Genomic DNA, 17,425 nt, shown 5'->3' on the forward strand with positions numbered 1-17,425 from the left:
CTCCAGAAGGCCTATCCTACTTCCTTCCCAGACAAACACCCACCACCACCTCCCACCCCTGTTGCTTAGGCAGATTTGTTGTGAAAGTCATGAGCCTCACCCCACTCTCCTCTCTGTTTCACAGAGTTAAGTAGCCAGAGTTGTCTCTAAGCTCTATCTTCAGTTCCTTTTCTCTTTCTTCCTCACTTCTTGAATCACTGAAATCTGGCTTTTGTGCCTCTTTCACTCCTCTGCCCAAAGTCACCAGAGAGTGTGTTAGTCACTCAGTTGTGTCCAGTTCTTTGCAACCCCATGGACTATAGCCCTCCAGGCTCCTCTGTCCATGGAATTTCCCAGATAAGAATACTGGAGTGGGTTGTCATTTCCTTCTCCAGGGGATCTTCCCAACGCAGGGATTGAACCTGGGTCTCTCTCACTGCAGGCAGATTCTTTACAGTCTGAGCCACCAGCAAAGCCAATGTCACCAGTCTAAGTGTGTGTGTTAGTCGCTCAGTTGTGTCTGACTCTTTGTGACCCCATGGACTGCCCAGCAGGCTCCTCTGTCCACAGAATTCTCCAGGCAAGAGTACTAGAGTGGGTAGCCATTCCATTCTCCAGGGGATCTTCCTGACCCAGGGATCGAACCCAGGTCTCCCACATTGAAGGTGGATTCTTTACTATCTGAGCCACCAGGGAAGCCCACCCATCCCAAGTACAGATACTAACTGTAGATTTCATTGTGTGCAGGCGTGGCACAAGGGTTATGTATATATTATCTGGTTTATAGCTCTGGCCAAATAAAATTCTTTAATTTTATCATCTGCACTTTCTCTCAAGTCTTCATATCCCATAGTCAAAGACATCACTATTAACATATAGATTTAGGTTCCAAGTCTAGGCAATTTTTATTACCGTCTTTATTACCATCTTTCTCATTCTCCACTCATCTAACTCATTAGCGGGTTTTCCTGACTCAAAAACAAAAGGAAACCAAGTTACTGGGTTCTCAATTTCTAGTACAAATGATACTATTTTAAGCTGCTATCATCCCTCACTCAAAAATCTCCAAGAAAATGTAAGCCACATTTGGACAGGCTCCCTGTGTTATTAATCACAGCTGTATCTGCAGAACAATGCCAGGCCCCTACTAGGCTTTTGCTAACTATATCCTGAATGAATGCATGTTGCAACAAACATTTGAAGTGGGTTGCTATTACTATCAGAGAAGGCAATGGCACCCCACTCCAGTACTCTTGCCTGGAAAATCCCATGGACGGAGGAGCCTGGTAGGTTGCAGTCCATGGGGTCGCTAGAGTCAGACACGACTGAGCGACTTCCCTTTCACTTTTCACTTCCATGCATTGGAGAAGGAAATGGCAACCCACTCCAGCGTTCTTGCCTGGAGAATCCCAGGGAAGGAGGAGCCTGGTGGGCTGCCGTCTATGGGGTCGCACAGAGTCGGACACGACTGAAGCGACTTAACAGCAACAACTATTACTATATCCATCTTACAGATGGGGAACAGGCTTGCAGTGGTTAAGCAATTTACCTAAGTTCACACAACAAATATCAAAACCAGGATTCAAATCCGGGGTCCCACTCTAGTGCCAGCTCCATTATTCACTGTGCTGCCGTACTGAAATACACAGCTTATACGGAAGGATTTTTTTTAAGCTGATGTTAGGAGAAATTTTATTTGAAATCCCCCAATTCTTGAGAATAGAGTTCACGCGCACCTTCACGCAAACTTTGTGGGCACTGCATAGTTTGGCTTCTTCCTTCCTCTCATCTCTCCTCGTGTCCTTTTCTCCCAACATTTCAACTATAATGAAAACTATTCTCTTCTCAGCAAACACCCCCTCTCTCATTCATTCTGGAAAACTTTCCCTAATTTCTCAATTCTGAGAGATTATAACATGCAGTACTTTATCCCAGCTGGCAGGACTTGACTAAAATATTTATTTGTCTTTATTGTTCACTGCTGTGTCCTAGTGCCTAAGGAAGTGGCTGGAAATAGGCTAGGTACCTAATTAATATTCATTGACTAAATGTGTGACAGGGCAAGGATTATTTTATCAGTTTACGGGTGGAAAGACCGCGACTCCTATAGAGGTGAGGTCCCTTGCGGTGCATCAGCCACGAACTGGCAGAGCCTGGATTCGACACTAGGGTTCTATAGACAGCCGTTCTAGACCACGCCTACGCTCCTCATTCCTCACTTCCGTCAGCTCCTGTTAGCTCCACCTACTTCAGCCTACGCCGTCTCCGAGACTAGTTTGACCCTCGAGCGGCCGCCGTAGCGCGTCGCCTTCGTTGCCGTGGGAAACGACCCGGGACCTGGGAGGGGAAAAAAGACGTTTCCCGCCGGCGGGAGCTGCGGTTGTGGCGGCTAGGGGAGCTCAGCTGCAGCGGAGCACAACGCCGCGGCACCATGGCGGACCAGTTCTATCTGGAAAATATAGACGAGTTCGTGACGGACCAGAACAAGATCGTGAGGAGCTAGGACTGGGGAATGCGGGCATGCGACTGGGGTTTTGGGCCCAGCGAGGGCGGCGGGGGCCTTGATCCCTTTGCGTGTTCCCGCATGGGGCTGGTCCAGTGGAGACGGTCCCCACTCCTGGTGCCCCACGCAGGGCGAGGACTCCTGCCCCACCGGCAGATCCAGGTTCCTCTGGTGGGCGTGCTCGGCTCTGCGCAGACCAAGGGCCACGGAGGTCGGGCGGGGAGGGAGGAGCATTAATTGATGTTGTTTCTAAGGCGTCTCTACACGTTTCTGGCAAGGTGGTTGGCGTTTGAAGTCTCAAGTTTACAGTTGAGGAAATTGTGTTTTGACCGGGTTAAGTAACAAGTTGTTTAATCTTACCATCAGTTGGTTTCGTTTTCCTCGAAGTTTGTTAGTGGTTCAGGCTTGACCTGCCTCACAGGGTTGAAGTAAAGATCAAGTGAGACGATGGATGTGAGAGCGTTTCGCACATCGTGATGATTGAGTGCCTACTGTGAGCTTTGGATATACATTATTGCTTTTACTTTTTACAGTGACCCATAGAGGTCGGCGGAAGTAGCCTTAGAAAAGGTAGTTGAAGCAGAGGGGCCAAATAACTTGTGGTTAGTAAGGGATAACCCGCCTGCAGAAGACCTAGGTTTGATCCTTGGGTTGGGAAGATCTGGGAGAAGGGAATGGCAACCCACTCCAGTATTTTTGCCTGGAGAATTCCATGGACAGCGGAGCCTGCTGGGCTGTAGTCCATGGGGTCACAAAGAGTAGGACACGACTGAGAGACTAACACACACACACACAAGGGATAATCAGTTTTCCAGTCTATGTCTGTTCTGCTCGTGCTTTCCTCTACATCACACTGCCTTTGCCCAACCTGTGCTAAGTCTTCTAATTACTGGAAACTCAGCGTTTAGAATTGGAAGACTTTGAGGGGAGGGTGACAGGTTACAAGGAAGTGGCAAATGACAGTTCAAGGAAGGATGGAAGGAAGAGCAAAGCTTGATGCCAGTTATTCCCAGTCTAACCTCTGACAGAGTATTCATCCACTTCACTCATTCATTCCCTGACCCCTGCACCACCTGTGCCCTTTAATATTTATGTGGCTGCAACTTTCTTCGGAAGTTTCTGAGTTGTACACTCCAAAGTAACAAGTTTCTGAGTGAGTTTGAGGATAGTTTTTGGTGGTGGCCCCATAAAAAGAGAGAAATGTGGAAAGAAGGACCAGGGTGAAACAGGGAGTGTAAGGAAATTGAGAGCTTTTTCTGTGTATATTCAACCTTTTTAGATTCTTGCATTATTCTGTGATACAGACTTCTTTGTAAAATAAATGTCTGAGTCCTGCCTGCCCAGATGGATGGTTCTTGGCAAAACTAGGGTGGCATTTAATGTAATTTATAAGGCGTAATCGCCTTAGAATCCTTAGGAGCCCTTTGGGCTGACCTACACTCTGCAGTCATCTAATAAAATTTTTTTAAAAATTCTTTCTTACAGGTGACATACAAATGGCTGAGCTATACACTAGGAGTTCATGTTAATCAGGCCAAACAGTAAGTACAATTGATTACTAACTTTAATCAGATTGGAACTTTTTGTTTTGTTTTGTTTTGTTTGTTGTTAGCTTTACAGAGAGTCTCTTGATTAGAACTCCCCACCCCCTCTTCCCCCACCCAGGGAAATGGGAAAGCATAGTGTTTCTATTGCCTTTTACGGTTTTTGTTTATTAGTTAAGGGATGAGTGGACTTACATACAAATGTGTGGTGATATGTTTATTGTATTTATTTGTAGCCTTGCCTTCTGGTTAATCACTTTGTTATTTCAAAAAATTTATTAAATGGGCTAGCCAGTTCTGTTTAGATCTCAGATTTCTATGTCTGTTATGTAAAACATCTTTGCATTTTCACATGTGCTTCTTAGGCCTGTCTCTGGGTGTTATTGAAATACTTCCATAATGAGGTCAACAGGTGTTTGACACAAGCTATATAACAGTATAAGACAGGGGAGAGCACTTAAGAGAAACTAAAAAGGGAGGGTTTAGGATGGCACAGAGAGTATCAGTCTTCTTAAATTTTGCCCTATCACCTTCCTTGCTGAAACTTGTAGTCCAACTTGGAACCAAAATGGAAAAGGCAGGCTTTTGGATTAACTTCAAAGTTTCTTCACCTGCAAATGTCCAGTGGGTAGGAATTGGTGAATAGACTGAGAGCCCATATATTGAGTTAAATACTCATTTCATTTGCTTTATTCCTGATGGTGGTCTGATTTTTCCCTATTCCTTGAATCATAGGAACATTCTGTGAGTCTTAGAAAAACCTTTGATCTCTAGAATGGCTTGTTGTTTGACAGATTTAGGAGTTTATTTTATGATAGATCACAGTTTTTTTTATTCTTAATGACAGAAGCAAGGAGAAAAATCTCCCATTCATAGTAAAAGCTACAACTAGGAATTCAGTCTTTATGTGTAATGGCAAGCCCCAGCCTCGTGTCCTGTCTCATGTGCATACATGTGCCCACCGCCCTCAGGTGCTTGCACTTAGGCCATGGCGGAACACCCGCTTCAGGGGGCTCCTGGGCCAGCTCTCCTGCCTGTGAAACTGAGGTCAAACTAGCTGAGAGTTTTAAGCGGGGAGGAGGGTCTACTTTACCTAAGGTATAGGTAGAAACTTGATTTCTAGACCCGTGCCCCACTCCCCCACTCCAGTCCCAGCAGGTATTTGAGGTCCACGTCCCTCTTCAGCTCCTCAGCACAACAGTTAAGTATTTACAGAGCTTCTAGGAGTTTTATTTAGTTATTTTTGGCTGCGTTGGGTCCTCATTGCTGGCGCATGGGCTTTCTCGAGTGGGAGCTACTCTCTGGTTGCAGTGCACAGGCTTCTCACTGCTGTGGCTTCTCTTGTTGTGGAGCCAGGGCTCTAGAGCATGAGGGCTTCAGTAGCTGTGACATGTAGGCTAAATTGCTCCATAGCATGTGCAGTCTTCCCAAACCAGAGATCAAACCTGTGTCCCCTGCAGTGGCAGATGGATTCTTAATCGCTAGACCACCAAGGAAGTCCCCTAGTTTTGACTGAGATGTTTATGCCTTCAAGACTTAAAACTCTTGGCTCAGGGCTAGGTTTATACTGATTTTGACTATTTGAGATTGCTCTTGCTAAGACTAGTCCAGACCCAAACCTAGCATGTTAGGTAACTTTAGGACTGGATACCCGTAAGAGTAATTGTTTGTTGCGGTTATGAGTGTTTAAATATGGAGTGAGGTAATTGTTACTACTAATATATAAGCCTATTGAGATTAAAGGTGCATACTGAGGACTGGAGATGAAATAAAGTTGCCTGGAATTTTACTGTCAGTTCAGTTCAGTTGCTCAGTCGTGTCCGACTCTTTGCGACCCCATGAATCGCAGCATGCCAGGCCTCCCTGTCCATCACAAACTCTCGGAGTTCACCCAAACTCGTGTCCATCGAGTCAGTGATGCCATCCAGCCACCTCATCCTCTGTTGTCCCCTTCTCCTCCTGCCCCCACTCCCTCCCAGCATCAGAGTCTTTTCCAATGAGTCAACTCTTCGCATGAGGTGGAATTTTACTGTAGCTACCCTTATTTCCTATAAGTTTTATGGAATTAATACACACGTCTAGCCCTTGCCTGTCTACCAACTTTATCCCATAGCACCTTCTACCTCACTTATATTCTAGCCATATTTACCTTTCTGTTCCTTAGATATGCCAAGCCCGTTCTCACCCAAGGAAATTTGTACCAGTCTCTCTGCCTGGAATGCTGTTCTCACAGCTGTCCTCACTGTGCACAGTTCAGCTCAAATTTCACACATTACTTCATGTAACAGCTCTTTCCTAATGCTTTACTCCTCTCTCTGTCTCTCTTAATTTTTTTTTCATAGTTATTTTTTAAAAGCTTTCTTTAGATGTATTTCAAATATCGTATGGTTCACCTATTTAGACTGTACAGCTCATTGGTTTTTAATATATTTACAGAGTTGTGCAGTCAGCATTATAGTTAATTTGAGAAGATATTCATCACCCCAGAAAAGAAACCCTGTATCCATTAGCAGTCCTTCATCATTCCTGCCTCCCAACCCCCCAGCATCAGGCAACCACTAATACACTTTCTTTCTATAGAAATTTGCCTATCCTGGACATTTCATATAAATGGGGTCATATAATAAGCAATCTTGTGTATCTAATTCCCTCCAGTTAGCGTATCTCCGAGGTTTGTCTATGTTAAAGCATGTGTCAGTACTTCATTCATTTTTGTGGTTGAATAATATTCCATTTATGGTGTAAGTTCTCTAGGGCTGCCAGAACAGAATACTACAAACAGGTGGCTTGAAACAACAGAAATTTATTGTCTCAGTTCTGGAGGCTTAAAGTCCAAAATTAAGATGTTGGCCAGGCCATGTTCCTTCTGAAACTTGTACAGAAAAATCCTTCCCTGCTTCTTCTTAGCTTCTGGTGGTTTACTTGTGGTGGTTTGCATTCCTTGGTTTGTAGCTGTGTAACCCCACTGTCTGCCTTCATAGTCACTTGGCATTCTTCCTGTGTGTCTGTCTCTTCACATAGCCATCTTATAAGGATACAGTCGTAGATGAGGAGCCCACCCTACTCCACTATGACCTGTCTTAACTAATTACATCTGCAAAGGCCCTGTTTCCAAATCGGGTCATACTCTGAGGTACTGGTGGTTAGGACGTCAACATATCTTTTTGGGGGGACACAGATCAACCCATAACATATAGATATACAACATTTTATTTGTCCATTCATCAACGGATGGACATTTGGGTTGTTTCCACATTTGGGGCTTTAATAAATAATGCTACAGTGAACATTTGTGTACAAGTTTTTGTGTAGACATGTTTTCAGTTCTCTTGGTATACACCTAAGATTGGAATTTCTGGGTCATATGTAACATTTTGAGGAGCTGTTTTTCAGAGTGACTACACTGTTTTACAATCCCACCAACAAAGTATGAGGTTCTACTTTCTCAACATTCTTGTCAACTTTTTCTACCATCTGTCTTTTAATTTTAGCCATCCTAGTGAGTATGAAGTTTTATCATTATGTTTTTGATTTGCATTTCTGTAATGGCTAATGTTTTAGCTAATGGCACGTGTTTTCCTGTGCTCATTGACCATATGTGTATCTTCTTTGGAGAAATACATGTTCAGATCCTTTACCCATTTTTTTCCATGGGTTTTTTTTGTCTTTACTATTATTGAATTGTGAGAGTTCTTTATATAATCAAGTCCGGATTTGTTTATTTATTTGACTGTGCTGGGTCTTAACTGTAGCGTGAGGGATCCTTTTTGGTTGTGTCGTGTGGGGTGTTTTTAGTTGCAGCATGTGATCTTCTAGTTGCGGTATGCAACCTCTTAGTTGCTGCATATGAGATTGAACCCTGGCCTCCTGCATTGGGAGTGCTGTGTCTTAGGCACTGAACCACCAGGGAAGTCCCCCTACATAATTCTAGAAACAGTGTCCTGATCAGATAATGATTTCACCCATTCTGTGGGTTGTCTTTGCACTTTCTTGATGGTGTCCTGTGAAGCAAAGAAGTTCTTATTATTGATAGTGTCTAATTTTTTTTTTCTTCTGTTGCTTGTGCTTTTTATATTGTATCTAAGGCATAGTCTAACCCAAGTAAATCATGAAGATTTAATTCTGTTTTCTTGTGAGAGTTCTGTAGTCTTAGCTCTTAAATCAGTAATTATCACTTTAACATTTCTACATATTTTGTTCTTATTATACTTCCTCACAGTAAGAGTACACTGTAGTTTTCAAATTAGATGTTGGTTCAAGGTAACTTATGAATGAAGCCCGAAAATGTGTATAGGCATACCTTATATTATTGTACTCTTCTTTATTACATTTTGCAGACACTACATTTTCTTTCTTTCTTTACAAATTGAAGGTTTGTGGTAACCCTGAGTTGAGCAAGTCTATGAGTGCCATTTTTCCAATAGCGTTCGCCTATTTCTTATCTCCGTGTCACATTTTGGTAATTCTCATCATGTTTCAAACCTTCCATCAGCGAGAAGAATTGTGACTTGCTAAAGGCTCAGAGGATGGCTAGCATTTTTAGCAACAAATTAAAAAAAAAATTACTTGGCCTCATCGGGTCTTAATTTGTGGCATATGGGCTCTTTCATTGTAGCGCTCGGATTCTCCAGTCGTGACGTGCAGGCTTAGTTGCTCTGCAGCATGTAGAATCTTACTTACCCTACCAGGGATCAAACATGTGTCTCTTGCATTGCAAGGCAGATTCTTAACCACTGGACGACCAGGGAAGTCCACAATAAATTATTTTTTAATTAAGGTGTATACATTGTTTTGTAGACATAATAGTGTTACACCCTTAATAGACTACAGTATAATGTAAACATAGCTATTATATTCACTGGGAAACCAAAAATTTATTTGCTTTGCTTTATTTTGATATTCACTTCATTGCAGTGGTCTGGAAGTGAACCTACAATATCTCTGGGGTATGCCTATAAATAATAACTATTTTTTCAGGCATCATTTTGCATATGGTATAGGAAAGGGCCCAGTTCATGTGGATATCCAGTGTTCCAGCATTTCATAATTCTTATTTCCAGCTCACATGTTCTCGCTTATTGTATGCCCTCCTCCCACTAGAATATAAACTCCATGAGGCAGGGAACATGTTTATCAGGCTCATCACTGTTCCAGTTACTGTTGCTTTGTAACAAATTGCCCCCAGATTTAGCAGCTTGAAACAACCATTTTATTATGTTCATAGATTCTTCTGATTTGGAACTTGGGCACGGTGCAATGAGAATGGTTGTCTCTGTTCCATAATGTCTGGTGCCTCAGCTGAGAGGCATCAGTGACTGAAGCCTGATCATGTGTAGGCATCTTTATTCTCATGTCTGGCAGTTGTTGCTGGCTGTCAGCTGGGACTTCAGTGGGGGCTATTGACCAGTCATTGTGTGTGACCTGTTTATATGGCCTGGGCTTCTTAAGAGCATATTTTCGGGTAGTGAGGCCTTACCCAGCAATTCACAGCTGTAAATACGCACATTCCAGTGCAAGGCAGAAGCTGATTGCCTTTTCTTACTGGCCTCAGAAGTCAAGCAGTGTTGTGTCTGCTTCATTCTTTTGGTTACATTTAATCTCTAGCCTTCCCAGATGCAAGGGGAGAGGATGACTCCACCTGTCTATGGGAGGATGAAGAAGAGCATGCAGGATGGGAGATGTTGTGGCAGCCATCTTTGGAAAATACAGTCTGCCACAATTATTGTATCTTCACACCATGCTCATAATATTGTTCAGTCACTAAGTCATGTCCAACTCTTTGCATCCCCATGGACTGCAGCACACCAGGCTCCTCTGTCCTCCACCGTCTCCTGGCATTTATTTGCTCAGATCATGTCCGCTGGGTCAGTGATGCTATCTAACCATCTCATCATCTGCCACACCCTTTTCCTTTTGCCTTCCATCTTTCCCAGCTCATAATAGGTGCCAGTGAATATTTGTTGAGTGAGTTCTGGGCACTATGGTAGATATTTTCACAAAGGTTTATCTCATGTAATCTTTATAATAATCCAATATAATGGGTGTTATCAATCTCTTTTAACACATGAGAAAACAGAGACTTAGAGTGTCCTGGCATCCTTTTTTCTCTTATCTATAGTGAGAGCATTTAACTTATCATTGTTGGCACTGAGGGCAGTGACTGGGCATGGTTGTTGCTGTTTGCATGGGTTCAATAAGAAATATTGTTTCAGGTTTTACTACATTTTTAGCATTATTCTAGGCTCTGTTATAAAGCAGCAAACTTGACAGACAAGGTCTTTCCCATCATTGACTTAAGATAATTTCAGGCTATAAAAATGCTGTGAAGGAATTAGATTAGGGAAGATAATATAGACTATACACGTTATATATCTTAGGAAAATTATGGGTGGAACTGATCAGGAGAGATGAAAGGTATATAGTTAATCATGTGGGTAGTAAGTGCATCTTGTAGGAAATCATATTTATTATCATTCATATTTAAGAATATTTTGCGTGTTTTGTTGCTGAGATTTTGACATAATCAAATTAGATGAACATGTTTTAGAGATTCAAAAGACATTCAGAAAATTTTAAAGAGGTTGTGCAGTGTTGACCATCTTGTTAATATAACAGATACTATATTATGTAATAGATGTAATAAAACAACCGGTTGATCCGGTGAGACGGTGCACAGAGGACAATGACTGTAATGATGCGAGCGAGACTATGAGTTGTTGATAAAAGACTGCATTTCACCAGCAAGCTGAGAGCATCTTGGTATAGTCCCTGCCTACCATTTCTTCCACTAGGATGGTCCTGACTAGCATAAATAAACCAAAATGTTCATGACTCTGTGTTCCTCATCTTTCCTAACATAATTGCTGCATGGAAGGAAATACTAAAGAGAACAGGAGATAGAAATCAACAAAAATGCTGATTTTTTTTCCCCCCTCAGGGTGTTTATAGTCTAGTGGGGATGGCAGATACTAAACAATTAGAATACAGTGTGGTAAGTGCTATAATAACAGATGTGGGATAGTTCCTGTTAGAACTTAGAAAGCAAGGCTGCCCTGCTTGCTTAGCAGTGTTAGGGAAGGCTTCACATAGGAGATAATACCTGAGTTGCTGTCTTGATGAGGAATTAGGTAGATGAGGTCTGAGCAGAAGGCAGAAGGAAGGGCATACAAAAGAGCTAGGAGAACTTCAGAGTGTTTCATAAGGCTGAAAATAGTGTGAGTATGGGAGAATGGTGAGAAATACAGGGGCCAGACGAAGAAAAGTCTTACACGTCACTGATGGACCTGTGGCTCCTTAGGGGATAGGGCGCTACTGAAAACTTTTGAACAAAGAGTAATACTTCAGATAAGAATAACCAGCTACCTTTTCAACAGCACTTAATGGCTAATGGGCATCTAAGATTTAACACGCCCCAAAACATTGGAAGGACTGATGTTGAAGCTGAAACTCCCATACTTTGGCCACCTGATGTGAAGAGCTGACTCATTTGAAAAGACCCTCATGCTGGGGAAGATTGAGAGCAGGAGCAGAAGGGGACGACAGAGGATGAGATGGTTGGATGGCATCACCAACTCAATGGACATGGGTTTGGGTAGACTCCGGGAGTTGGTGATGGACAGGGAGGCCTGGCATGCTGCGGTTCATGGGGTCGCAAAGAATCAGACATGACTGAGCGACTGAACTGAACTGAATTGAACTGAATTGAACTGAAAACTTAATTCCTAATTATTTTCCACTCACCCCCACCATCACCTCCTTCTGCTTTTCTCCATCTCAGTGAATGACAGCTTCATTCTTTGAGTTGCTTAGTCCAGTCATCCTTGATTTCTGTTTCTCTCATACCTCACAATCAGTCCATCAGCAAATCCTGTTGTTTCTTCCTTTAAGATGTACCCAGAATTCATCCACTAATTACTACCATCCTAGTTTGAGCCACCGTCATCTCTAGCCTGAATTACTGCAGTAGCCTTGTAACTGGTCTTCCTGCTTCCTTCCTTGCTTCTTAATAATATATTCTCCACACAGCAGTCAGAAATCCTCCTAAAAAGTGAGATCATGTTATTTGTGCTCTAAACCTTCTAATGACTTCCTTCCTAATGGGCCACAAAGCCCTACATGTCTCGTGCTTGGCTCTCTTCTTTCCTTCTTCCTTATTCAGCACACTCACCTTTTCTGTTCCTTGCACCTTGCTTACGTTCTTGCCTCAGAACCTTCAAATTTGTTTTTTCTGCCTAGAATATTCTTTGCTGAGATATCCACATTGATGGCTCTGTAACTTCCCACAGGGCTCTGTTCATGAGGCCTTCCCTAATCTTATATAAATAGCAAAACTTCTTAGACACTCTATTCTTCTAGTCTTTTTTCTCCCTGTAGATTTACTACCATCTGACTTCTTGTTTGCTTATTATTTGTCTCTCTTTTCTGCAGTACAAACTCTAAATCGGTAAGCACTTTGACTGCTTTGTTCACTATTCTATCCCCAAGGCATAGAGTATGAAGTAGCCACCCAGTTAAGTTTTGTTGACAGATGACTTGACTTGCATTTCTAAAACTTCACCTTGGCAGCTTTGTGGATAATGAAGGGGAAGGGGGTGTGACGAAGGCATTGACACTTGGAATTAAAATAGTCCAGTCAAGGGATTTGGAGGGCAGGGAGTCAAGAATTACTTGGGAGGTAAAACTGACAAGATTTGGCACCTCACCAGACTGGGAGAAGTGAGGGATAATGACTCCCAGATTTCTGGCTTGGATGGTTTGAGCAGATGATGTTGTTGGGAATAAATGAAGCCAGGGGATGAATGAAATGGGTCAAGGAGAGTATGTCGTAAGGTGACCAGTCATCCTTGGTGTGCCCAAGACTGTTGGTTTTAGCACTAAAAGTCCATGTCAGGAAATACCTCAGATCCAGGCAAACCCAGATGATTGCTCACTCTAATATAGACTGAAAAGGTAGCTGAAGACAACCCCAGCAGTACAGAAGAGGAGGAGGAAGTCAAGTCTGTGCAGGAAGTAGAGCAGAGCCAATTCAAGAGTGGCAGGAGATGAGTGAGGCATTGGATCAAGGAAGCTAAGAGCTCAGTCCACAGTGTAGGTTGAGTTTCTCTTGGAACTTTTGTTTCTAGCCATCCTTGGCAGACGTATGACATATTATAGAGGCTTGGTAAATGTTTCTTGAAATAGCAACACAAATGATGTCTCTTTCCTTGAAGTTAAACTGTAAGTTATTGAGGGGAGTCAACTTCTGATGCCAATCAGATCATATGGATAAAAACGAATTTAGGGAATGTTACTAAAAGCAACATTATTTCTATAGTGACTATTTGGCAGTCTTAGGTTAATGAGTACTGGGGCAGTGTGAGTAAACTGTTACTTTGTGGTTTTGAAACAACATTGATTCTGAATGATCCTAAATTGGAATTTCAGAGCAGGGCCCTTGTGATCATCTACAAGATGGTTCTTAATGTTTTGGAGTAATCCTTCTGCAAATCTGTTGAAAACCTTGAACTATCTCTACCCTCTCCCCGCCTCCTTCCCCTTGCAAAACACACATTTTGCTTACAGTATTGAGGGGTGAAGGATTATGGATCCCAGGGTAAAAGAATTGCCAATCTCATACAGCCCTCCGTAATTATACCTCAGGATATAAAGAAGCCTAGAAAAACTATTTTATCTAGGGTCACATGGCTAGATAGTGACTGAACTTATTCTTGATTGATGATTCTAGCCATTTTATGTCTTTACTTCTTTTAATGCAAGCTCAGTCTCACTTGACCGATTATTCGATTTCTTTTATTTCAGTTGTTTGGTCACTCACTGTGCTGGCTTTATACAAGTTGACCCCACCCGCTGTGTTCCATTCGTCCTTTTTTAATTCTTTGTTTATGAACAGAGCAAAAATATTCTGTATAATGTTTGATGGACTGTCAGATTTACTATTTACTAACTTTTAAGTCATGAATTAAGAGTCGGTGAGGTAAACGTTCGCTAATGACTTACTTGTGCATTTTGTTTGTAACAGGATGCTCTATGATTACGTTGAAAGGAAGCGAAAGGAAAATTCAGGAGCCCAACTGCATGTCACCTATTTAGTGTCTGGCAGTCTCATTCAGAATGGACATTCTGTAAGTTCTCAGAATCTTATAATGAGTTTAAATGTGTTTGAGCTATTAATAGTATTATCTAACATAACACAGGGCAAAAACAACAAGATCCAGTATTATGGAAATTTTAAAAAGCTACTTGAAGACAGTAATTATTTTGAATTTTTAGACTAAACCTAAAACTCTCGAGAAGTTTGGGTAATATCAATACAGAGACTATTATCATCATTGTACAATTTCCCTAGACAATAAGACATTCCAGACTGTTTCTGTTCCTCTTTCTTCCTTTTGAAGCTATATTGGGGACAATGCTGGTTAATTTCCAGCCTGTTCAGATGTCAAGCCACACAGGTGTTCAGCAAATACAATTTTTAAGTGAATTTGATTTTAATTTGAGCTTTCACCCCAGAAGCTCTGCTGAAATAACTCCTTTCCTTCTCCTGTACCAGACTGATTCTTGGGAACTTAATGCCTTCTTTCTTGCTTCCTCCCCAAACTGAGGAACACCTCTTTGGTTCTCACTTCCTAAACCTCACCTGAAGGTTCTTTTGCTCCCATACCACCAGCCCTAGAGAATTTAGCCCAAGGATCAAGATCCTCAGAGAATCACACACAGATGCATGTTTTCCTCTTCTCTTTCGACTTTCCCTGTGACTCATAAGTTCAGAAGCCAGATTTATCCAAATACTTACTGTATTTGGCCTATATCAATAGAGTCTTAAGAATGTGAGATTCCAGACTGGAATGGCAATTTAGTAATTTACAAGGAGAAACAGAACTACGATCAACGCAAAGAAATAGAGGAAAACAATAGAATGGGAAACACTAAAGATCTCTTCAAGAAAATTAGAGATACCAAGGGAACATTTCATGCAAAGATGGGCTCGATAAAGGACAGAAATGGTATGGACCTAACAGAAGCAGAAGATATTAAGAAGAGGTGGCAAGAATACACAAAAGAACTGTACAAAAAAGATCTTCACAACCCAGGTAATCACGATGATGTGATCACTGACCTAGAACCAGACATCCTGGAATGTGAAGTCAAGTGGGCCTTAGGAAGCATCACTACAAACAAAGCGAGTGGAGGTGATGGAATCCCAGTTGAGCTATTTCAAATCTTAAAAGATGACGCTGTGAAAGTGCTGCACTCAATATGTCAGCAAATTTGGGAAACTCAGCAGTGGCCACAGGACTGGAAAAGGTGTTTTCATTCCAATCTCAAAGAAAGGCAATGCCAAAGAATGCTCAGACTACCGCACAATTGTACTTACTCACACGCTAGTAAAGTAATGCTCAAAATTCTCCAAGCCAGGCTTCAGCAATACGTGAATGAACAATGAACTTCCAGATGTTCAAGCTGGTTTTAGAAAAGGCAGAGGGACCAGAGATCAAATTGCCAACATCCACTGGATTATTGAAAAAACAGGAGAGTTCCAGGAAAACATCTATTTCTGCTTTATTGACTATGCCAAAGCCTTTGACTGTGTTGATCACAATAAACTGTGGAAAATTCTGAAAGAGATGGGCATACCAGACCACCTGACCTGCCTCTTGAGAAACCTGTATGCAGGTCAAGAAGCAACAGTTTGAACTGGACATGAAACAACAGACTGGTTCCAGATAGGAAAAGGAGTACGTCAAGGCTGTATATTGTCACCCTGCTTATTTAACTTATATGCAGAGTACATCATGAGAAATGCTGGGGTGGATGAAGCACAAGCTGGAATCTAGATTTCTGGGAGAAATATCAATAACCTCAGATACGCAGATGACACCACCCTTATGGCAGAAAGTGAAGAAGAACTAAAGAACCTCTTGAAAGTGAAAGAAAGCGAAGTCGCTCAGTCATGTCCAACTCTTTGTGACCTCGTGGACCCCTACCAGGCTCCTCAGTCCATGGAATTTTTCAGGCAAGAGTACTGGAGTGGGTTGCCATTTCCTTCTCCAGGGGATCTTCCCAACCTGGGGATCTAACCCGGGTCTCCTGCGCTGGAGGCAGACGCTTTACTGAGGAGAGTGAAAAAGTTGGCTTAAAGCTCAACATTCAGAAAACTAAGATCATGGCATCTGGTCCCATCACTTCATGGCAAATAGATGGGGAAACAGTGGAAACAGTGAGAAACTTTATTTTGGGGGGCTCCAAAATCACTGCAGATGGTGATTGCAGCCATGATATTAAAAGATGCTTACTCCCTGGAAGGAAAGTTATGACCAACCTAGACAGCATATTAAAAAGCAGAGACATTACTTTACTGACAAAGGTCTGTCTAGTCAAGACTATGGTTTTTCCAGTAGTCATGTATGGATGTGAGAGTTGGACTATAAAGAAAGCTGAACACCGAAGAGTTGATGCTTTTGAAGTGTGGTGTTGGAGAAGACCAGTCCATCCTAAAGGAGATCAGTCCTGGGTGTTCATTGGAAGGACTGATGTTGAAGCTGAAACTCTAATACTTTGGCTGCCTGATGCGAAGAGCTGACTCATTTGGAAAGACCCTGATGGTGGGAAAAATTGAGGGCAGGAGGAAAAGGGGACGACAGAGGATGAGATGGCATCACTGACTCAATGGACATGAGTTTGGGTAGGCTCCGGGAGTTGGTAATGGACAGGGAGGCCTGGCATGCTGCAGCTCATGGGGTTGCAAAGAGCCAGACATGACTGAGTGACTCAACTGAACTGAAAGGCTATAAGATACTTATATTCTACTGCTACTGCTAAGTCACTTCAGTCGTGTCCGACTCTGTGCGACCCCATAGACGGCAGCCCACCAGGCTTCCCTGTCCCTGGGATTCTCCAGGCAAGAACACTGGAGTGGGTTGCCATTTCCTTCTCCAATGCATGAAAGTGAAAAGTGAAAGTGAAGTCGCTCAGTCATGTCCGACTCTAGCGACCCCATGGACTGCAGCCCACCAGGCTCCTCCGTCCATGGGACTTTCTAGGCAAAAGTACTGAAGTGGGGTGCCATTGCCTTCTCCGACTTATATTCTATGACTAGCATATTCTTCCAAATAGGAAAAGGAGTACGTCAAGGCTGTATATTGTCACCCTGCTTATTTAACTTCTATGCAGAGTACATCATGAGAAACGCTGGGCTGAATGAAGCACAAGCTAGAATCAAGATTGCCGGAAGAAATATCAATAACCTCAGATATGCAGATGACACCACCCTTATGGCAGAAAGTGAAGAGGAACTCAAAAGCCTCTTGATGAAAGTGAAAGAGGAGAGTGAAAAAGTTGGCTTAAAGCTCAACATTCAGAAAACTAAGATTATGGCATCTGGTCCCATCACTTTATGAGA

At 42.5% G+C, this 17,425-nt stretch overlaps 1 protein-coding gene across 3 annotated transcripts in view; it reads left to right on the top strand.

Moving 5' to 3' along the window:
- Nucleotides 1-2,284: 2,284 nt before the first annotated feature.
- The window catches only part of POLD3 (polymerase (DNA-directed), delta 3, accessory subunit), a 44,520-nt gene continuing 29,379 nt past the window's right edge, over nucleotides 2,285-17,425 (top strand). The window contains exons 1-3 of one of the 3 annotated variants that reach the window (XM_010848864.1): nucleotides 2,285-2,470; nucleotides 3,968-4,023; nucleotides 14,045-14,147. In XM_010848864.1, coding sequence (XP_010847166.1) covers nucleotides 2,411-2,470; nucleotides 3,968-4,023; nucleotides 14,045-14,147 — 219 coding nt within the window. In that variant the 5' untranslated portion in view covers nucleotides 2,285-2,410. The other 2 variants (XM_010848863.1, XM_010848865.1) reach the window with 2 other exon arrangements.

This window comes from Bison bison, unplaced genomic scaffold, assembly GCF_000754665.1.
Source record: "Bison bison bison isolate TAMUID 2011002044 unplaced genomic scaffold, Bison_UMD1.0 scf7180017864276, whole genome shotgun sequence".
Lineage (NCBI taxonomy): Eukaryota > Metazoa > Chordata > Mammalia > Artiodactyla > Bovidae > Bison > Bison bison.